The sequence below is a fragment of the Eulemur rufifrons genome, chromosome 18 (genome assembly GCF_041146395.1).
Source record: "Eulemur rufifrons isolate Redbay chromosome 18, OSU_ERuf_1, whole genome shotgun sequence".
NCBI lineage: Eukaryota > Metazoa > Chordata > Mammalia > Primates > Lemuridae > Eulemur > Eulemur rufifrons.
In genome coordinates, this window is record NC_091000.1 from 35,189,643 (window position 1) to 35,214,453 (window position 24,811).

At 36.0% G+C, this 24,811-nt stretch overlaps 1 protein-coding gene across 1 annotated transcript in view; it reads right to left on the bottom strand.

Moving 5' to 3' along the window:
• IQCM (IQ motif containing M) overlaps positions 1–23,092 on the bottom strand; it is a 310,674-nt gene extending 287,582 nt beyond the window's left edge. Inside the window, exons 1-3 of the mRNA XM_069493257.1 lie at positions 23,056–23,092; positions 16,496–16,578; positions 14,434–14,698 (exon numbers count right to left, since the gene is read on the bottom strand). Coding sequence (XP_069349358.1) covers positions 14,434–14,698; positions 16,496–16,578; positions 23,056–23,092 — 385 coding nt within the window. The remainder of the gene's footprint in view (positions 1–14,433; positions 14,699–16,495; positions 16,579–23,055) is intronic.
• Positions 23,093–24,811: the final 1,719 nt, after the last annotated feature.

Below are 24,811 nucleotides of genomic sequence, written 5' to 3' on the forward strand. Positions count from 1 at the left end.
GCCCTCTAAAAGGCTTACTTTCTCAGTACCCAGGCAAACTAATTTGACTGAAGGTGTTCTTGAATCTACAAATACGAGAAGTATCTAACACCTCTCCAAAATGGTAGTAAAAACATGGTCTCACTCGTTTTGAAATATTGTTGATGTCTCATAAAGCTACTTCCCAGGAGTGCTCTACCCCTGGAGTAGAGTGCTATGAAGGTTATTTTATTTTTCAAATATTTTGCCTGAAAAATAACTTATCCTAGTATAGTCTGGTATAAATTAACTGCCTGGGTCAGGGCACAAACAAGTGGCCTCCTCAGGAGGCAAGGGTGAGAAGTTAATACAGATCCTTGCTAGCCAAGGCTTGCTAATAGTAATGGAAAGTAGCAAAATAACCAATATTAACTAGTTGGTGATAATATTATCTTTTACTAAAACAAAAGATAAAAATATAGAGTTTAAAAGGTATGTTCTTATAAATGCAAGAATATTTTTGCTCAATACAAGATCCTGCTTTTTCCTACCGGATCCCCTTCCTCACAAAAGGATGACTTGTTTGGGGGTTGTCTGTCCCACCTCACCGTCTCCCTCAAAACCACTCTTGTCTATAGACTCTGCTGAAAGGTTGTGCCTAAATGGCTATATTGGTACCTTATCTCCACCACTCCTGCCCTGACTGTGACTTTGGGATCACTGGCCCAACCTAGGCCTATCATATCCCTCTCTAAGAAATAGAAGCACTTCTCTGTTTGAATGTTTGTGCCTCCCCCCAAATTTATATGTTGAAATATAACCTCTAAGGTGGTATCATTAAGAAGAGGGGCTTTTGGGAGGAGATTAGCACATCAGGCCTAATAGAGCTTGTTCACCCCTTCTGCCAGGTGAGAACACAGAGAAGACACCATCTGCGAGGAACAGGCCCTCACCAAACACTGAATCTGCTGGTGTCCTGATCTTGGACTTCCCAGACCTCAGAACTGTGAGAAATAAATTTCTGTTGTTTATAAATTACCCATTCTAAGGTATTTTGCTATAGCAAACTGAATGGACTAAGAAAATGAGCAGTTAGATGTGTGGAGTGAAGCTTAAAGGTCATGCTGACTTAAGACCCAAGGTAACTATGCTGGTTTGTATGTAAGATGAGAAGGAGAGACTGACCTGTGAAAAAAAAGTAGAGGAAAGCAGTCACACCAAGAGAAGATGAGATGAGAGACCATGCAGACCTCAAAAGACTGCGAGGGCAGCCTCAGTTCCTGGTAGATTTTCAGATCTTATGAGACTCAGTTGTATTTTATTAATATGTTCTATTCTTTACATTTAGCACGGATGTAACTTAAAATAAGTTCCCTTTACTTGAGCTGGTCTGAATGGGTCTCTGTCCTGTGCATCCCACAAACATATAAGGACAAATGCAGGTACTAATTCCAAAATTTACTAAGGGTGATCTACCCTCATCACCTCCCCTCCATCCTGATAGCCAACTTTTTTCCTGTTATTCACTTAGAAACATTTATTGAATCTCTGTCAGACTGAAGTACAGGCTATAAAAACCTCAAGAAATCATTCACATCCATGTTTGTACCTTAGCCCCCTTCACTACCAATCCTGCTACTTGATGAGCTCAATTTGAAGCATCATATTCTCTAATCACCACCTCTCCTTTTTTTAGGTTATTCTCCATCACCAGCACTTCTTGACCCCCACCACGACTTGAAATTCCTTAATACTACCACACATTTACTCTTTCTTGCTACCTTCACACCTTAGCCAGCTGAAATTCCAAAGTCAATTCCTATGATCATTTACTCTCATAGACTGTTAACTCCATTGCCCTCCTCTCATTTTGTCATCTTCATTTGAGAAAACACAAAACCCTAGTTGAATCTAAGTCTCTCCACCTACCTTATAGGTTTTATACCCTGCATGACTGATGTGATGGGAGAAACAACATGATTGGTCTCATCTAACTTTCATTAACATTAACTCAAGTGGACCTTAATCATACTCCATTCCTCAGTCCATTCACTCTCCCCTCTCTATTCCATATTTTCTCTCCTCACACCTAAGACTTCCCCTTGTCCTTACTTTCCACTGATATCCTTGCTTCCTCTTTCACTGAGAAACCAGAAGCAATCACAAGAGACCTTCCAAAGCTCCCCACCTGACAGCATCTGTCCCCATACACACTGTGTGCCCTCTTATTACTACAGATGAAAATAATCTACAATCCTAAGGCCACCCCTCTACTAGTATGAAAGTTTTCATCCAGTCTCACCTTCTTACAGATATTGCTCCAACAATTCTCCCCTTTTCTTCCTTCATTAGTAAATTTTCCCTCTCCTCTTGTTTCTATGAATATAAAAATATGCTGTCATTTCTCCCATCTTACATAAGAAAAAAAAAGTGCTCTCTCTTGATCTCACCTCCCCCAATAGGCACCCAATTTCTGTGTTCCCCTTTATAACTCCTTAAAACAGTTCTCTACATTTGTCTAACTTCTCTCCCCTCATTCTCTTTTCAACTGACCACTCTAAATTAGCAGGTGTTGAGGTTACCACTGACCTCCAAATTACTAAGTTCGATGTTAATTTGAAGACCTCATCTTACTTGATTTATAAGCAGAATTTGACACAGCAGATGACTACTCACTGTTCCTTGAAACACTCTTCACTCAGTTACCAGCACATCTCAGTCTCCTGATTTTTTTTTTCTTTCTAGCTTGCTGCTCCTTCTCAGCCTCTATGCTAGTTTCTCCTTCTTTCCCTGACATTTAAATACTCCAAGTCTTCCTTCTCGGATTTCTCTAACTTACTCCTATGACTATATCAGATAGCCTCATGGCATTTAATATCATGTTTAAACTGAGGTATCCCAGAATTATATCTGAGCCCGGTCCTCTCCCATGAACTTCAAACCCAGATATCCAAATTTCTATTCAATACCTCTACCTAGATGTCTAACAAACATGTCATATTTTATATAGTAGTGTCCCCTTATTTGAGGGGGATACTTTCCAGGACCCCCAGTGGATGCCTGATAGTACCAAACCCTATATGTACTATATTTTTTCCTATACATATATACCCATGATAAAGTTTCATTTATAAATTAAGCACAATAAGAGATTAACAACAATAACAAAATAGAACAATTATAACAATATGCCAACATCACTACTCTTGTACTTTGGGACCATTATTAAGAAAAATAAGGGTACTTGAACACAGCATAGCAATACTGCAACAATCTGATAACTAGACAGCTACTGAGTAACTAAACAGGTAGGGAGCATCTACAGCATAGCTACACTGGACAACGGGATGATTAACATCCTGGAGGGACAAAGCGGGATGGGGCAAGGTGTCATCACACTATTCAGAAAGGCAAGCAATTTAAAACCGATGTATTGCTTATTTCTGGAATTTTCTATTTAGTATTTTTGGGACCACAGTTGACCTCGGAGAGCAAAACCACAGGTAAGGGGGGACTATTGCTGAACTACTGATCATAGCCATCAAACCTGTTCTTCCCACAGATTTCCCCATCTTGGTAAATGGCAACTTCATCCATAGTAGCTCAGGGCAAAAGCTTGGAGTCATCTTCCTCTGACATCCAGTAACCAATTCATCAGCAAATCCTGTGAGTTATTATTCCTGGGGAGGAGAAGGGCTAGAAATGGAGTTAATAACTGATCTTGCCTATGTGATGAAGCATCCATAAAAATCCCTAAACTATGGGGTTTGGAGAGTTTCTCAGTTGGCAAACACGTAACAGGCCAGGAGGATGACGCACTCCAACTTCAGAGAGACAGCAGCTCCTGTACTCAGGACCCTTCCATACCTCATTCTAACTATCTCTTCAGCTTGCTGTTCATCTGTATCCTTTATTAAAAAACTGGTAAACATAAATAAAGTGTTTCCCTGAGTGCCGTGAGGTGGCCTAGCAAAGTAATCAGAGTGAGTTGCAGGCAGTGGGAACTCCAATTTATAGCCATTCAGTCAGAAATTCTGGAGGCTCACACTTGGGACTAGCATTTGAAGTAGGGAGCAGTCTTGAGGACTAAACTCTCAATTTGTGGGATCTGATGCTACCTCCAGGTAGAGAGTGTAAAAATTGAATTGAATTAGAGGACAACTAGCTGGTGTCTGTTGGAGAGAAGACCAGCTTGCTTAGCAGGGAGAAATCCCCACACATTTTGGTGACAAGAAATCACAGAAGTACTCTATGGTAAGTAGAAAACAGAAGAAACACACTTTGTTTTTTCGTTTATATCTCAGAGCCCCATTTCAAAATTAGTAAAAAGATAAATCTATTAATTTAGTTTCTGCTTATTTCTTTTATATAAACATGTATCAATCTCAGCACAGTATTATTCCAGAAAGACAACTAAGATCTTAATAAGAATTTCAGCCTCAAATATTCAAAGTTAACTTTGCTTGATTTACTAATTAGCATGTAATTAGATTTGTGACTGGAAAAGGTTAAAGTAATACAAATGTTAATGAATGGGGTTGACCAACTTCCACACAGTAGGGCAAAAATAATTATGGGTCCCTTGCCTATGTATAAATCACTGAGAGAGGGGAAGTTTTCTGTGGTGTAGACTTTTTTTTAATGTGCCTAACATTGCCAGGAGGAAATTTATGTGCCATTCAGTAAAAAATTTAATTACCTTAATAACCAGCTTATGACTGTTCCTTTCTCAAACTTTCCAAAAGGTATGTAAACCTCAGACTATAGGTAAATCCCCAGTGCCTGCAAGTAGTTAATAACATGGTAGCCTCTGACAACAGAAATTTATATCACTGGGGAGCACATTTATTTTTTTATACACTTTCTCTTAGTTCACAAATACAGGAGAGAAGAAGGTATGGCCAGACAGAGGTAGAGAGATAGAAAGGTTCATGGATTTGGTTAGAGAGAGTAAAAGGCCTTCCTGCCTATAACTAGAAGGGTGAGTTTAATTCTGGAAGAGGATTGACAAGCCATGGAACTTAGTCATACAGTCATACTCTCTCAATAGCTTTCTCTGTAATAAAATGAATATTTTCATCTCTATTTGCTCAGTTCCTGTGTCTTTCTTCTCAATTCAATTGGTTCCAAACTCAGAAGGGGAAAAGTGGTGTTATTTATTATAACCCTGATTCTTAGCCCTTCCCCAAACCCTTGCAATATCTATATTTTTTAAGTGAGAGAGAAGAAAAGTAATTTCTGCCAAACTGAAAGTTCTATGAGTGCAGGGACCATGGTACACAATATCTAGTTGAAGCAGGAGCATAATACAGATGCTTAATAAATATATGAAGAAATGGAACTTGAAACAATTAGTATATATATATTTTTTAATTTCAGCTTATTATGGGTGTACAAAAGTTCAGGTTATATATATTTCCCATGCCCCCCCATTCCCCCAAGTCTGAGCTTCAAGCGTGTCCATTCCCTAGACAGTGCACATCACACTCATCACGCAGGTATACACCCATCCCCTCCCCCCAACCCCCACCTCTATCCTATACCCTATTGGTGTTATTCCCAAATGTGCACTTAGGTGATGATCAGGGAAACCAATTTGCTGGTGAGTACATGTGGTGCTTATTTTTCCATTCTTGGGATACTTCATTTAATAGAATGGGTTCCAACTCTCTCCAGGAGAACCAAAGAGATGCCATATCACCGTTATTCCTTATAGCTGAGTAATACTCCATGGCATACATATACCACATTAACAATTAGTATGTTGATCACACTTTTGTAATTCTTCTGACCAGGAATAGTATTTTAGGAAAATGATGTCTAGAATTAAATTTAGTTTTCTATGTCCATTATAAGAAATTACCAGAAACTTGGTAGCTTAAGACAACGAAAACTTTTCTTATAGTTCTGGAGGCCAGTAGCCAAAATCAAGATGCTGGAAGGGCTGTTCTCCTTCAGTGGCTCTAAAGGCAAATCCATTTCTTACCTCTTCCAGCCCTGGTGGCTGCCAGCAATCCTTAGCTTATAGTTATATCACATCAATCCTGCCTCCATGGTCAGTTTTTGCTCTCTTCTTCTACGTGTCTGTAATCTCCCTCTCTCTCTCTCTTTTATAAGGACACTTGTGATGGTATTTAGAGAACACCTGGATAATCCAGCATAATCTTTCCATCCCAAGATCCTTAACTTAATCACATCTACAAAGACCCTTTTTTCCAAATAAAGAAACATTTACAGGTTCTATGAATTATGATCTTTGGGTGGCTATTATTTGGTCTACTACACACAACTTAAGTGAAATTTTTCCAAGAATGGATAAAAGAAAGGTGTTTCCATCAGACCTCCAGTGACAACCACCAGAAAGCCAAATTAGCTCAAACAGAAGAAGCTACCAAGTGAAAAGGCTGGTATTTGAACCTAGTTAAACTCCCATGTTCTGAATCACTAAATTGTACTCCCTTCTCAAAGGGGGAATTCACTGATTCACATAAACTGAAAAGCTCAGGTAAAGTTTATCTTCAGCAATACTTGATTAAGAGATTTAACAATGTCATCAAGATTTGATTTCTCTCCATTATTCAGCTCCTTCTTCCTTGTTGACTTTATTCCAGAATTTCACACTGTGTCTTCTGGGACCTCCAACTTCATATCATCCTTGCTGGTTTGAGCCCAGTCACTCAACCCATGATTGTGGCCAAGAGAATACGCTAATCTCATTGGCTTTGCCTATCACCTGCCTGAAGCTAAGGGCTGAGTTAACAGTCCTACACAAACTGCACGGACTCAAAGCTCAAAGTGGAAGAATGTTTGTCCAAATAAAATTGGAATGCTGTTACCAGAGCTGAGTTTAAAGAATAATGAGAAGTCAAGAACAACAAATATTCACTCAGGAAGGTTTTCACTACAAATAGGAAACCATTTCTAGAAAGCTACTTCTTCAGAAGAGTTGGTATTATTTGCTCCTACATAAAAACTCATAAAATGAGCCTGGCCTACTATAAAACATTTGACTAACCCCTTCACTCTTCTCTGCCTATGTTCCTTGGCAAGCACAAAACACAGAACATAAGCACTTAGAAAACCTCTGCAAGTCACCACACTATCCTAAGATTTCTCTTATCCCCTAGGTTGCCCCCTGAGCCAATAATATCAAGAGTTAGTAGAAGGGAAGGTAGAGGGCAAAAAGTATGCCTTTCAATTGTCTCTAAATACTTTTAATGTTTTAATATCGTTCATATTTAAGATATTATTAATTTCCTAAAAGTTTGGAAATTAGAAGCAATGCGTCTCTTGTATAACTCTGAGTCTCCATCCTGCATCTTTCTATTTCAGAGCTTATTAGGTCAGTGGAAAAACAGAAAAGCATAAAGAAGAAAGGACCATGTCCAAGACATTTGTCATTCAGATACATAATTCTATTCATTTGCTAATTTTAATAATTATGTTTAGGTTCTTTCTGAAAGAGTGTGGGCAAGCAAAAGAAAATTCTTGACAAGAATTGACAAAAAAATATAGCAATCTACATAAGGAAGAAACTAAGAAGGGCAGAAGTAGTTGCAAAATTCTCTGTGTGATGGTCTCTCAAGAGATTATTCCAAACTTATTCCCTCATTTAGAAATTCCACAATAAGAGTCTGTTTTTATGCATAAAGAATAGTATATTTCAAGTTCCAAAGCTTCAAAAATCAAATTATTTTTTGATACCAAAATCAATAAAAAAAATCTTATTTCCACTTTTCTTATGAATTATGGATGCCAGTCTTAAATTCTTCCAAGTAATTTTGTGTGCATTAGTAAAAAAGTAGTAACATGTTTGTTACTATCATATGTACAGTCGGCCCTCTGTATCTGCAGGTGCCACATCCATAGATTCAACTAACGATGGATTGAAAGTATTAAAAAATAATACTAAAAAATAGCAATACAACAATAAAAAATTAGAATACAGCATAACAACTATTTATACATCATTTACATTGTATTAGGTATTATAAATAATCTGGAGATGATTTAAAGTATATGTAAGGATGTGTATAAGTTATATGCAAACACTACATCATTTTATATAAGGGACTTGGAGCATCTGCAGATTTGGATATCCGCAGGGGTTCTGGAAACAAAACCCCGCAGATACCAAGGAATGACTGTATACTTGAAATCATTAAAATATAAAATAGAAGGTTTTATAAACATTGTTGATCACAAAACCGTTTGATAAATTGTCATCACTGTAGGCAAAGGAATAAACACAGTACAAAGTCATTTTTCCTCATAGGTTTCTCCAGGGCTGTCTAGCTACATAGTCATTTTAAAGCATTATTATAATTCATTCCTTCCTTCATTTTATAAATAAAGGAAAAGATTTTTGATTGGGAGACCAAAGAACACGTAAACTCACACACACATGCACACACCCCATACACTCATACATGTACTTTCAGACATTCATGCACACACACATCCAGTCACAAACACACACAAACCCTCTCACACACAAAACTCACACACATATACACATTTTAACCCCTTCCAGACTGGTGATGGGACAATCCACTGAAACTGTAAATATATGTGCTTGACATGAATATCATAGAATCTTGTTGAGTTTAATTAAAACCTATTTTCAAATTTAAATAATTCAAAATTAGACCTTAATATTTTTTCCTAAGGGAATACATACTATATATTATATGGTACTATATAAATAATACTATATATTATAGGAATATTATATGTTACATGGTAACTATAAAGATGTAATATATGTTACAAAAACTGATTTTACATGAGACTTCTAATTTCTAATATTCAGTAATCTAATAATTTAAATTTTAATACTTCTAACAATCAAGATTCATAAACTGTTGGCAGAATGACAATAGAAACTGGTTAAGCAGTATTGTAGAATATCTATACACTCAAAGAGAAAATCATTTCATATTTTTCCTGATTTTGCTCTATCAAGAAAAATACGGGCATGTATTATAGGCAAGCACAAGAAAGATATTTACTAAAGATATCTGATACTATAATTGTTACAGTGTATTTTTAAAGTTGATATCCTTGGATCAAATTCAAGGAATGTTTGGCCTGTTCTCACATAAGATATTCAGTTTATGGAAGATAATGCAACTGAATTTGTCAGGACTGTCTGAGCAGAGACTACATACACTACACACATAGGACATACTTTTCTTTCTAATCTCACAAACTTTAATCAAGTTCTGGAATTAATGCCACTGATATCTTAGATCATGCTTCCATTCACCCTGAAGTGAATATTGGGAATATGTTTAAAAAATAGATCCAAGCTACAGACTTAATATATGCTTTTTGAGATAAGAACTCTGAGAAATGAATTGCAATTTTTAATTCAAATATAAACTCTAAGATCAGCATTTCACAGCTGTCTGGTAAGGCACATGCAAAGCTGCCTAGTAAAATGGCTCTGACCTCAACAGAGCCTGTAATGGGATTTTCAGGAGGACAAGCGTCCTCCTTATGCACTTGATAAAATCTTCACTGCCCTCTCACATCCCCCAACTCCAACATCCTCAGCCTCATGATTATACACTGCTGAAGCTGTCCCCCCAACGAGCCTATCATTAGAAAAGATTGCCCATATTCTCTAAGCCACCTTCAGAACCATCCTCATTCTCTTCTTACTGCTTACCTCAATTGCCATAGACCCGTAATCTTTCATCCTTCTTTGAATTACCTCCCAAACTCTTCACTGTCCCCTAAGAAACCCAAGACCTTCCCTCTACTAAACTGATATTCTCACTCTGTTCTGTACATGTTCCCCCCATCTTCTTGTTCTAACAATCTCTTTTCCTAACGAGATAGCTGTTTCAGCAGCTCTCTCAAGGGTTTAGCTATTCTTTTCTCCCACCTGTCACATACTTTAGGGCTTTAGGTAAAGTCAATTTCTTCCCTGATCCTCATTACACTTCCCAACCATTTCTCACCTATCTGAAAAAAGAAAATGGGCTTTTATTTTTTCACAGCAAAAAATCTTTTCACTTTCACATTCTCCCAGATGATTAATTTGTCCTTCTTTTTGCTCCTCAAAACTCCAATACTTCCAGTTTGAATTCATCCTAAAGTGAAGACCTCACATCCAACTTCATTGAAAAAAATGGAAGCAATCCCATCACCTACTCTACAAAGCCACCTGCATTTGTGCCCATGCCCCTGCCTTCTTCCTGGGACAAAGGAGGAGCTGTCCTTGCTCCTCTCTAAGGCATTGCTCCTTCTTGATTGAAATATGAGTAACATATTTCACACTCCTCTGATTTCCACCCTAGCTGTTCATTTTTACTTCCTTTGCTAGGTACTCCTCTTCTTGCCCTCCAAATGTTAGAAATCCCCAGGGCTCAGTTCTTGGGTATTTTTCCCCAATAACATTAATTCCCTAGATGACCAAAGCTAAGTCTCTGTAAATAAAACCTATACCCATGATGTCCAGTACGGTGGCCACTCACCTAATGTATTAATAGCTACTGAGCACTTGAAATGTGGCTAGTCCAATTTGAGGGGTGTTGTAAGTAAAATAAATGTCAGATTTTAAGAATTAATATGAAAAAATGTAAAATATCTCAATAATTTTTATACTGACTATTGAAATAACACTTTGGATATATTAGGTCAAATAAATATATTATTGAAATTAATTTTACCTGTTTATACTTTTTTAATGTGGCCACTGGAAAATTTTCAATTATGACATTTGTGGCTCATATTGTATTTCTCTTGGACAATACTGACCTAGCTATACATTAATGGCTCCAACCTTTCCCATGAGTCCACACTTACATAATCAACTACCTATTTGACATTTCAATTTGTATTTCTAATAGGCTCCTCAAACTTATTGTGTCCAAATCCCAACTCTTGGCTTCTGCCCATTCAAAATTGCATCTCTCCCTGTCCCCCATCTCAGAAGGTAGCAATTCTCATTTTACAGTTCATCAGGATTAAAGCTTAAGAGTCATCTTTGACTCTCTTTTTCTCATACCCCACACCAATCTTTCAGCAAGTACTAACAATTCTGTCATCAAAATATTTTTATGGGAGTATTTTAAAAAGTCATCTTAGGGATGAAGGAGGGGGAAATAAAACAAGCAAGAAGGAAGAGCTAATGTAAAAATCCTTTTTGAGTTGACTGCCACTGTAAGACACTGGTTACTTAACTGTCAGGGACCTTCTCACAAGCTTTACAGAATGTTACTAAGACCTTTCTGCTCAAGGAAAGAAAGGAGGAAACATTTAAACATGTGCTACATCTGGCTTCATGTTACTATTTACTGCAAACCACTAAGCCAATGCCACAGCTCTTCTCTGTGTCTTATGGTCTGCCTTATTGTTGACTAAGTCTAGATAACTTTACCTCTCTAATATCTGTAAAATCTCTCTCCTCAGTTCTATCCCAGTGCTACTGCCTTAATTTAAGTCACCCTTGCTCATGTGAATTACTGTCTTCTTACTGGTCTCTATGCCTCCAAAATTAATAACACCCCAGCTCTGCAGCCAGTAAACATCCTAAACTACAAATGTGACCACTTCAACTTTTCTTTAAAATATTTGGATGGTTCCCCTCACTTTTAGGTTAACATTCAAGATTCTTCAGTCTAGTCTATTATCTCTAATCACTCCCCAAACCCCATGTTCCAGTCAGGTAAAATCATTTTAGTTCCTTGAAAAATACCATAATCATTTTTTCAGATATCCATTTTCAGGTAGAGACTAGGCCCTCTGACTAGACAGGATTTTCCCTCATTCTTGAATTAACGTTTATTCATCCTTCAAAATTTACCAAAGACTTTATATTTCCTGGGAATCTGTCATCCCTGACTCCTAAATCTGAATTAAATATCCTCCTACTGATTTTAAAGCAGTAGAGTTTGTTTCTATTACAGTATAAGTCATACTATATTGTAGCTGTTTACTTGACCTCCTTCATGCCACTGTATACAAATAACATATATCAAATTTGAACTTCTTGAGGCACATCTTATGTCTCTCTGTACCTCACATATAAAATCAAGAGTGTTGGGTGAACAAATGTATGAATCTCACCACCTCAGCATGGTTGTAACCCCCTACATCTATCTTCAACCTTTGCCTACTTCTCTCTTAAGGGCCGGATCTCACTTTCCAACTTCCTAATGGCTAACTTCACATGCATGTCCACTTAACAGGTCTAAAGTGAATTCATTACTTTCCCCACTTGCCCCAAATCTGCTTCTCTCCTGATATGGTTTGAATGTTTGTATCTCTCCCAAATTCATGTTGGAATCTAAGATCCAATGTGATAGTATTAAGAGGCAGGAACTTGGGGGAAGTGATTAAGTCATGAGGGCTCTACCCTTGTAAATGGGATTAATGCCCTTATAAAAGAGGCTTCAGAAAGCTGCCTGGTCCTTTTTCCCTTCCATCCCTTCCACCATGTGAAGATACAGCTTCCGTCCCCTCCAGGGGACACAACATTCAAGGCACCATCTTGGAAGCATACACTGGACCCTCACCAAACACTGAACCTGCGGGTACTCTGATGTGAACTTCCCAGCCTTCATAATTGTAATACATTTATTCTGTTTATAAATTACCTAGGTATTTTATTGCAGCAGCAAGAACAGATTAAAACACCCTCTAAATCTCTGTGTTAATTTAATGATGTTTGACTAGTTTTCCAGGCTAGAAAACTCAACATCTTGATTTCCATTACACAATCAGTTGATTTTTCAAAAATGTTAATTCATCCTAAAGTAATCTTCTAATTATGAATTTACCAAAATGTATTAAAAGGAACACTAGTTTCAAAGACATTAATTGCCATAATGTGAAAAAAATTGGGGCTCTTTGGTCAAACGAATCGGGGATAGCAAGGTTAAAAACGGCAAACAGATTTTTTTCTGCAGTATTTCCCAGAGCTTTAAATATGTTTATGATCAATATGGAATCTCCACGAAAGAAATATAAATTTTTTTCAAACTTATCTGACCAAAGCACCCTTTGTCAAGATGACTGAATTACTCAGGGCTAGTGTTCTGAAGAGCATGCTTTAAGAAATGCTGATGTAACACCCTCCTCCACACTTTATGCTTCCCTACTATCCTAGTTTAAGACCTTCCATCTCTTCCCTGGACAGCCTCCTGGCTTATCTCTCTGACACCATTATCTCTGCAGCCTCTCCTGCCAGTTTTATTTTTTTGACAGAACGATGTGGTCATACCTTACCTCTTCCCTATCAACAGCTTTAAAATCACCACTGGTGGGGGTGGGGAGCAAGGGCAATATATGTAACCTAAACTTTTGTACCCCCATAATATGCCGAAATAAAAAAAATAAAAACTAAATAAATAAATAAAATAAAATCACCACTGGCTTTTCACCATACATAGGTTCAAATCCCATGCCCATGATTACATTCTCTTCAAATCTAGACCCATCCATCCTCCCAATTTCATCTCCTACCCTATCTCTCCTTTCCATAAATATATCAGGTTCTTTCATTCTGCAAAGCTTTAATACATTTTGTTCCCACTGCTCAAAATGGCCTCTCCTGTTTCTACCCTACATCTAAACAAACTTCTCCTTAACACCCATTTCTAACAAGATCTCTTCTGAAATATTTTCATTCTAACACTTTGGTTGGTTACTCCTCCATGTTTCCATAATGTTTTGCACTTACCTCTGTTACAGCAATTGTCACATTGTATGATAAGAAATTACCCTGTGTTTATCCCTACCATTACTCTCTGAGCCTTTTAATTTTTTTCTCCAGCTCTTAACACAGTGTCTGGCACAGAGCAGGTACTTTTTGTTGAATAGAAACAATACGAATGAGTAAATGAATAAATAAACATCTTTAGAAATAACATGAGAGGAAAAAATTAAGATGAGTCTGTGAAAGCTATACTAGAAATGTATTTTCAGAAGTCATTTATTCAAGCCATTAGTCTCAAGAAAACAGTATCATTTTGCTTAAATAGATCTCTAATTTCCACCTTACCAAGTTCCTGATAGAGAATAAATCTTTACTACAACTTGTTTGAAGGGAAAACTTTATAGCTCCCAAAAATTTTTTTAGGGTTTTAGGGAAACACACTCACAAATAGGTTGCCTACCCTACCTACCCTGCTCAACAACAGAATTCAGGACTATAAACCCATCACTCCTTTAGTAACTGTGAAGTAAACTGTCTCTGAGGATTTGTACTCCAAAGAATATCACTGCTGGAAGACACAACTAACCAATTTTATTCCTCTAAATTTCTCTTTCCCCTTAGAATGCTCTCTTCTCAGTTTCTGGTGGGCCCCAGAGATTAGTGACTCTATTAATCATGCTTCCTTACCTTTCATTGTTAAAATTTAAAGTTCAGGGTACTGTCAGAGCAAGAAAATTCCATTATAAGCACATAAGAGGCAAACAGTTTTGCCTATTGGTTGCTGGATTTCTTCTCCCAAAACTTACCTTTTATAATTTGCTCTACATGGTCATATTTTTCTTTTATACTAAAAAGGTGTGGCTCCTTGAAAGAAGTTCTTCGTGAGGGCTCCACAAAATGGCCACCTTTAGAAAGCTCCTTGGGAAAACAAATATTTTTGAGTGCTGCCCGATGTTGTTGGACTGCATCAAGTGTTTCCTTTTTTTTAATCTCCAAAGGTATGTACTGGACAGATTTTGGTTTTTGGTGTTTATTTTTAAAAACATTTATGGAAGGACCTGGAATTTTATTCTATGAAGAAAACAAAAATAAATTTTAAGAAAATTTAAGTTTAGTATTCATTATCTAAGTTATGTAATAAATTTTATTAATAAAATTATATCTCCACTGAATATACCTTACAAAGTACTTTACTGTATACATTTACTCTAAAGCACATGATAGTAGTCATAGAAATCAGATGTTATTCTATATAGTTTTCCAAAAGCCCTTCACAAGCATGAGGATTATATTCTACTTCCAAAGAAGTGTAAATTTTAAAATAGTAACTTTCTCCTCAAATGTGATATTTTTAAATACAGGTTTAAAGTCCATTTTAAAATATGAGTTTTCAAATAGACACAAGAGAATTTAATTATTTTCAACCATTTTGAAGAACCTTCTAATGTCCACAAAATGCTAACAACTCCAAACCTCTTTCTTTATTGAAATAACTGAATATACATGAAGGTAGACTCTCAAGAAAGCATATTGATGATAGGATATATATTTTATATCCTTTCAATCACATAATTGATTCTTAATTTTGACCACCTTGAACAACAGAAAAATAATACAGCTCCAGGTCTTTGACAAGTAATTATTCAAACAATTATAATTGTCCTATAGATACAACTATAGCTCTCCACTCTGCTCCCCCCCCAAAAAGGTCTAAAACAATTCAAGTTGTTGCCAATTCAAACTGTTGCCAACTCAAGATGTCTATAAGGAGGGTTTAGTATGCTAGTATTATGCTTTGCCATGCAAGCTAAGATGGAATATTAGGCTATTATGATAAGATAACACTGTAAAAACAGGTCAAGTTTATAAGGCATATCTATCTAACTCTGAAGACTGTGAAGCTTTCTTCCCATATGCTTACTAGTGAAATCAATATAATTAATTGAAAATCACTTTAAATTTGTTAAAGAAAAAGATTAAACAATGTTAACAATGTCAATTATAAGATTAAAACTACCTATGGCCAGTCTTGGCATAGAGGACCATTCAAAGAAAAAAAACATAAGTAAAATTAGAATCCTCATCTCCCCCATACAGGAAGCACTGAAAAATATCTAAAATATTTATTTAAAATTTTGTAGAAACATTTTTTAAGTATTCAAAAGGGGAATAGGATCATGTGGCACACAGTAAACCAGCCTAAGGTCCCCTCCTCTCACCTGTCTTCCCAAAGGCCCATTTGTCACTTCAGTTGCCCCTTCCCAAAATGTCCTTCCCACCCTGGAGATGCTCTCCTCCAAAAGGTCATCCTGTGCTGACCCTCCTCTGTCTCTGTGCCATCCCTTTCCCTTTCACTTCTTCTCATCTCTGAAATCTATGCCATTCAGCAAATATTTATTGGGCCAGGCATAGTTCTTGTTGCTGGAGATGCAACATTCAAAAAACTCTCTGCCCTCAAGGAGCTATCAGACTGGCAAACAGACAGTTCTAATGTAAAAGTGATCTGGAAGAAGAGACAGGTAAGTGTGTCATGCTAAGGGCATAGAAGAGACACATCTCACAGTCTGTTTTCTACTTTAGCTTTGTCTGAATAGTATTTAAAGGGATATTTGTTATAATTAATCAAAAGAAAACATTAAAAATATTATTAAATGTAAAAATTAAACATATATAATATGCATAACTAAAAAGTCTGATTTTTAAATGCCATCTGAAATCAATTTTTATAACATAATGAGGATTTCATTGTCTCTTCTATTCAGAATCTATCACATACCAGGGTAGGAAATCTTTGGAATAATAATTGCAGTATACGAAAATAGTTATTACTTGTCTGAAAAACATGTTAGATAAATGCAAAGTATTAACCTCATTTGTTTTCTTATAATGTTGTGCAATGAGAGTTTTTGCTTCTTGAAAAAAATTTTGCTTGGTGATCTCTACTGTAGGACCTAAAATAGAAACAGAGAAACATTTTAATTTTTTTTAAGTAGTTAATGTACTTTCTCAACATACCTACAGATGGGTAACATTATAATGATAACTCCTATCTCATTTCTAATTTTCTAAGTTTCTTTATTTCTTTTAATCAGGGCTATATACAGAATTCTAAGGCACGTAGACTACACCATTCTCATTTAGTCTTGCCTAAGATTTCCCCCTTATATATTACGTTTATTATTAGCTGATCCTGAGTGCATAACTGTTTCTTGGCTTCCTCTTCTTAACCTGGACTTGGAAAAATTTAAATATATTACATATTCAAATTAGTGTTTCAGTCTGGCCAGTGGGTTCCCTGTTTCTATAACTCTATCTCCTTTAGTACTCTTAGGATCAAGGCTTTTTCTCCCTTCTCTTCACCCAAAGTTTAAACAATCAAAAACTCCATGCAAATCAAAACCATAATGAGATACCACCACATCCACCAGAATGGCTAAAACTAAAAAGACTGATAACATCAAATGTTGGTGAAACTATGGAGCTACAGAATGCTCAAGTATTACTGATGGATAATAAATTTGAAAAAAGTATGGTAATTTCTTTTTTTCCTATGTTTTTATTTTTTTTAATTTTTATTTTTAATTATTGTGAGTACATAATAGTTGTATTTTTATAGGGTACACGTGATGTTTTGAAGTACGAAAATTCCTTATAAAATTAAATATATATCTATTTTCCAACCCAGCAATTCCACTCCTAGGTATTTATCAAAGAGAATTAAAACATACGTTTATAAAAAACTTGTACAAGAATGTATAGTAGCTTTACTAATAATAATTCTAAATTGGAAACAGCCCAGATATGTATCAACAACAGAATGGACAAACTGTGGTTTACTCATACAATGAAATACTACTTAGCAAGAAAAAAGAACCAAACTACTGACATGCACGATACCGTGAATAAATCTCAAAAACATTATGCCAAGTTAAAGCAGCTTTACACAAAAAGCTGCCTTACACGATCCACATATCATGGACTGACTGAGAAGAAACATGAAAGAAATTTCTGGGGTGACAGTAATGTTTTATATCTTAATAGGAATTTGGATTACACAGGCATATATAATTATTATAACTCAATGAATGTACAGCTAAGATTTCTACATTTTATTATATATGTATTTTATATCAAAAAAGAAAGACTATAAACAAATATTGAATTCTAACTAATGATATGCATGTTGGTTGAAGGACAGATATGTGACAAATCAAGCACAGTAAAATATTAATGGTAAGAACTGGGTGATAGGTGTACACGTGTTGATTTAAAATTCTTTCAAGTTTGTTTTATGTTTGAAAATTTCGTAATAAAGTATTGAGGGCAAAACTCTCTCTTCATTCCTGCACAAAGTATCTCCTTGCTTTTTACCAGGTAAACTCACAGGGGAAGCCCAAGTCATATAAATTTCCCAATTCAAAGCCATAAGAGCCATGTCCTCACATGGAAAAGACAAGAGTTCCTAAATTAAAACTGTTTCATCAAATTTCAAGTAAACTCTAATTCTGCTTTTGAGGCAGCCTCTAGCCAGAGCACTTACTTCCTGGAGGAAAGGCAGCGAGCTTTTCCCAGGTGTGACTCCACAACTTGCCCTTTTTTTCCTCTTCTCATGACAATTCTTTCTCCTTTAATTACCTTACTCTGACTAGTCAAATCTCCCTTACAATTGCTTTAGTTACAATTACTTATCATTACAATACTGTCATGTGTCATGCATATGACAAGCAACACATTATAGTAATTAAAATATGATATAGTTAAGTCACTGGTTTTGTTGAAAATGTAGCTTTGTAAAACCCATCACATCTTCATTTCAGATTAAACCATAGAGATGATCCAGTCTTCATTTACAGGTGAAGCTCTGAGACGCAGAGGGCCTGAGTGCCTTCTGAGGTCACACAGCTGTGCTGCAGGCCCACACAGGCACTGCTCTCCTGAGTTGCTTGCTGCTTTTTCTACACATCTGCTGGTTTTCTTCATGCCATGTACTCCCTATGAGCACTGGAGACTCCTCTGAGGTTTGGCTGGTTACCCTGGTGAAATACTCACATTTCACTAACACTTGCATTTTGAGCCAGCACTTTCACACCCTTGTTGTCATTTAATGTGCTGGTGCAGCTGTTCTCATCTTTCTCTTTGTAACTAAAAATTAGCCTTTGACAGAGAAGTTAAATTCCCAAAGTGGCATTTTCTTCCTAGCTGGGCTTTTTGTTGATCAGGAAGCTGGATTTCCCCTGCCCACAACTGCCACCTGTCACCTGTGAACAGTGGAGAAGTTAATGTGCATTCTGTCAACCCTAATGACCTTCTTGGGACCAGCAAGCAGATTCTGAATCATGGAGGTACTGCCATGGCACACCCATACAGTCAGACCATGAGATTCTTGAACGGAACGTGGCCTGGGATTGTTCATCAAGGAGCAGATAAAGGCCGCCATGGCCAAAATGCAACAATTTCACACAGATCCTAAAATGGCTCCAATGAAGACATGGGGACACACTTCAAGTTGGCCGTTCTGAGCCATTGTTGTCCCTCAAGGTGCTGAGACAACTATTCTGATGTTCTCCCATAACTAAAAATTAGCCTTTGAACAAAAGAGTTTAATTCTCAAGGTAGCACAAAATAACTCATACCTCAATGCTTTAGAAAAGGGGATCTAGAGTCATTTCTTTATTTTTATAATTTCCAAGGATATGTATCTATTCAACAAATGAGTCTAAAAATTACAAGAAATTAAACAACTCTGATATTAAGGATCTATCCAGTTAATATCCTTTGAGGCTTCTGTTTCTTTGTTGATAACAGGGTATGACTATAAGCATGGAGCTTTTACACATTCAAGTGCACACCATAACTTGAATTATTAAGAGAAAGTTGCCAGGGTCTGCCCATTCTTTATGAAGAAACCTATTCTTAAGGTTTTTCTTATTTGTAAATACATATCCATGCACATAGAATGATTTTTAAGAGGCTGTCACTCCTGAGTCACACCATTTTGTGCTTGAATTGAGATTTGTTCACAAATCTTATTGTCTTAAGCCTCTGTTTTCCTACTTGTATAACAATAATACATGTCACAGAGAGTTGTTGTGAGGATTAACTTATACAATGTTACAAAGCACTTAGCAAAGCTCCTGGCACACAGTAAGCGTTCAATAAATGTGAGCAATTATTATTGTTGGCATTATTGTATTACTATCATTGGGATAAACTTTTCCCCAACAGTATTTATATCATTAATTTCATTAATCAATCCTCATTTCTTCAAAAGTACAAAGATAAATAACTTTCTAATTTAGTTTGAATGAATTGTCTAATTCTAGTTCTCTTTATCCAAAATTAATTAATATGTTCACAGATAATAAAATCTTTTCATACTTGGGATTCTTCAAGTTACTAAAGCCAAAAGAAGCAATAGTAAATCATTATGAGCAGCAGTAACAAATTTTTTACAATAAAGTTCATGAAAAGGTTGAAATGGTCATATAAAACTTATCTAATATATGGGTATAAATATCAGTATTTCCATAGGGAAAGTAAATGTGAGTACCTCTAATCCCAAAGGTTTTCACTAGTCTAAAATATTTTCTTACATTTATCTTTTAAAAAAAAAACCTCATTCTTCATATATTATCAGTTTAATGCTACTGATGATGGTTCATAAAACCAGATATCTCTTACTGCTTTAGAGGTTTTGGTTAGTTTCTCTAGCAATCCTCTGAAGAAACAAAAATAAAATCTAGTTAAGAAACTATGACAGGGGATGAGCCATCTCTTGATTATAATCATTGAGCAAGTCTTTTCTGTATCCAAAATGACCCAGGGGCTTACAAACATGTGTTTTTCATAACTATAACAAAAATAAGTGGCTGTACTCAGAGGGTTTCCACCCTTCCCATTACAAGGCTACATTTTTCAAAGAGGATTCACAAAAATTTACTGAGAAGATTCTCCTGAGCAAAGATGTATGGCCACACGGCTAAGGCCCTCCTTACAAATATCATCAGAGTGAACACATGATCAGTGTTAGAAAAGCCCCACTATGGGCACAATGGTAGTCAGTTCAGCACACATTAAGTACCTACTAAGTGCTAGATGCTGTTTTGGTACCAAATGTGCTGAAATAAATAAGACACTAGCCGTCCCTATCTTTCTGGTGCTTAAGAGTCCAGTGCCAGAAAAAAATTGTAAATACATGCCATGACAGTCAGCAAGGTGCACACTGTGATAGAAGCCAACATAAACTACCCATACCCCCTTGCCACCAGCTCACTAATGTATGAATTTCCCTTTAAAGAGATAAAGTTTTGCATTGTATTATTCAAGCTAAGATTTACAGCAGAAATATCCCAAGAGAAATAACACAGTGAATCAAATCCAGGTTAAGGCAGTGGTTTTAAATTTGTGCTTCATTAATTACACGTGTCTTGGGGGCTCTTCCTTCTTTCAATCAGAGCAGCTCAAACCTTATCTGTTTTACATATTTGAGCTCTTCTTAAGGTTTATCTTGCAGTAAATTATTTCTTTCCTAACAATAACAAACACACACCCAACAAGTAAGAAACAAACAAAGGTTTGAATATCAGTGCATCTGTGGAAAGAACCTACTTTTAAATAGGAGGTTAAAAGAGTTAGAGTGCTAAGAAGTGGGGAGAAGAGGCAGAGAAGAGAAGATAAGGTAGAACTCAGGTCATCAACTCTAGGGTAAAGAGTTGTGGAAGTTGGAAAGTGAATAGAAACTCTTTGAACAAAAATTGCAGATAAAATAGTTTGTATTCAATTCCATCACATGTAAGTGAAGAAAACATAAATTATTACTAATTTCTTCTCAAAAAAAAGAGTTAAAGAACCAAGTAAAACCCAAATTTCAAGTGGCATCTGGTTATTATCTCCTAAAACACAACATTCAACAATTTTTTCTCAAAACACATTCTGCATGAAAACCCAACTCTTCAGTTCCAAATTAAAGGCATTCTGTTGAATTGTCTCTTGTTGACACACTTTTCTTCACTTCCCCTCACTTTCCCTCTCTCTTAATTCCCTGGTCCTTTTTAGCAATGTATCTTTTCTTTGCAACAATAAATGATTAATACATAAGATTTTACAGTGTACCCCACCTCCAAAATCCTTCTTTGTTAATACTTCTCAGACTGAGGTTAAGTTGCTAAGGAGATTTAGGGAAATTCCAAGCTCATAGCATCAAGACTTCAAATATAATTTAAGTAATTATGGATATGACCTAAAGGCAAAACTAAACTAGAGAACATTCCTACTCCACTTCCTGGATCTTCCTCCCATTCTGCCCTTTCCATCTTTAAAAATATACTGTGTTATCCAAATAGAAATAGAGTTGAAGTGATTGTCACCAAGCTCTATTGGTAGCCCTGGGCAGCCAGCTGGCCTGTCACCATATATTGTTGGGGGTCGCAAGAGCCAAGGGGAACAGCAATAAACCACAGCTCTACGTGCAGCACTATGTTTCCCAATCATGTGACCTAAGCCTAAATTTAGGATTGTTCAAATTGTTGCCAAGTCTAGATTAACTCTAAAAGAAATAGAATGTGTAGTTAATAATAATGTACTGTATTATTGTATGCTTGAAATTCTCTAAAGAGTAGCTCTTAAGTATTCTCAGCACACCAAAAAAAAAAAAAAGGTAACTATGTGAGGTAATGGGTATAATTTCACATTGTGTATGTATATCAAAGCATCATGTACATTGTATACTTTAAATATAAACAATAAAGCTGGGAAAAAAATATATTGTGAACTACATAATTTGTATGTAATTTAAAATTTTCTAGTAGACATACTAAAAAGTGAAAAATGAAATTAATTTTAATATATAATTGTTCTAGAACATTTTATTTAAATAAAATATATCCAAATATTACTGCAACATTAATCAATATTAAAAATCAATGAAATATTTAATAAATTCTTTTTTTGTTCTGTCTTCAAATTCTGCATGTATTTTTTTGCACTTACACTTCAATTCAGATGTTAAATCTCTTATCTGAAATACGTGATCTGTATGTAAATTACATAAAATGTCCACTTGAAAAAGTAGATTCTTATGTCTAACCTGTTCCAAACATGCTTAAAAGTTTTCCAATAACTAAATTATCAGTTTTTTAAATAAAAATTAAAATTTATTACAATTAAATATTCAGTTTCTTAGTTTCACTAGCCACGTTTCAAGCACTGAATAGCCACATGTGATTAGTGGTTACCATATTGGACAGCACACTAAGTTAAAAAGATCTCTCAAAAATTGACTATATTTAAATAAAGGGAATCGGATAAATCCTTACAAGGTGTGCCAATAAGTGTAGTGCTTTGAGGATTATTAACTGATAGAAAAGATTCGTTAAAACAGTTGGAGTATTATGCATTGTACATCAAGTCAGGTAAGCACAGATACTCACATTTTGTTTCCTCAGGCATAGCCTCTGCAGAATCCATTATGCGCAGTCAGGATGATCTTCTTTTTTGAAGGGTGAACTCAAGTCCTTAAACACAGTTACATTAAGCAATTCAGTGATGATGAATATTTATTTTTAACTATTTCTTTCACTCATAAATAATAGGATGAACCATTAACACTTTTTATATGTCACTCCTCTGATTCCAAAACCTTCAATGCCTTCTCCTCCAAAAGACAATAACAATACGTGGCATTGGGTAGGGCTCTGTAGTTTATCAAGTGCCTGTATACACATTCCTTACTGGTTTCAAACAACCTGAGAGGAACTATTGCTCCACATTTTACAGATGTGGAAACTGGAGCTCAGAGAGGTGAAATGACTTGCCAAGGTAAGCAGCTATTTAGTGACATTTGTAGAACTCAACTCCAGATGTTGGACTCAAGACCCTGTGCAGTACCATTTGATTTTTTACTACTTTCTACTACTTATTTCTTACTTCTTTCAACTAACATCCAATACCTGGCACATAGCTTCCACACTCCTGCCTTTGATTTAAGTTTATGCTAGTCTTCTACTCAGAATGCCCTCACTTCTTACCTGTACTTATTTATATCCTACCCTCCCCTAAATCCTAGGTTCAAATGCCACCTCCTTCATGGCCCACCCAGCCTTTAGTGATCTGTTCTTCCCTTAAATACAGTAGTTATGTTTTCCATGCCCCTCCCTTGAAACATATGCTGTCTGTATAAGGAGCTAAAAAGACATAGTGATAGACCTCTCTCTCTCTCTCTCTCTCTCTACATATATATGTATATATATGTATATATGTTCCCTTTTGATACTATGTTAACAATTAGACTCCAAATGCCTTGGAAATAAAAATATACTTTATACCAGTAGTCCTCAAGTTTTAAAACATGTATCAAAGTCTAGAGTGGGGCCTAGACATCCACATATTTTAGTTTCCCAAAAGACTTAAATGTTCAGTTGGAGGAGTGAAACCCTGTCTTGTATCTTGGCCTTCAGGCCTTCAGAGCTTCATTCCCAGCTCTGCGCATCGTGTTGTGGAGGTACTCAGTGAAATGCTGATTAATGGGTTCAGTGAGCTGAGATCTTCCTCCTACATTTGACATTATCATCACTTCCAAAGCTTTATCCAGAATACATCAAATATTGCCTCTATAGCCAGGGAGTCAGCTACACCAGTGCACACTGGAAACAGGAATATTAACTGCTTTGTGGAGCGCCACAGAGCCACAAAGCCTCTTGTTCTAAAACTCTGCGTATAATTGTTCAGTTGGCTGACTCAATCAACAAACTAGGAGTGAAGTATTCAAGACCTGTTAAATAATTTGGGAATGATTTGAGTAAATCTGCAGGCCAGCTTTGCCCTATGAAAGTCATGACCCTATGGCCTCATGCTCTTAGATAAAAGACTACAACACTTTTCTTTAACTTCTACCCAGAGGGGGAACAAACTATTGTGGTTACAATTTTAAAATAACAAATCTAGAACATCCAAAAATGATTAATTCTCAAATTGTCAGCATTATACCATGGGCAAGAGCACAGAACATGTGCCTTGTCTTCCTAGTTCTGCAAATGAGCCAAGATAAATTAAAATACTATACCTCCCTCAGCAATTAAAAATCAGAACTCATCTCTGGTCTGGTTTAATTACTGTCTTCTTTATATTTAAATATAAGAAGAAAATAAAAGCGTTTTGTGTTCAGTCATTTTCTTATTTTAATCTCCA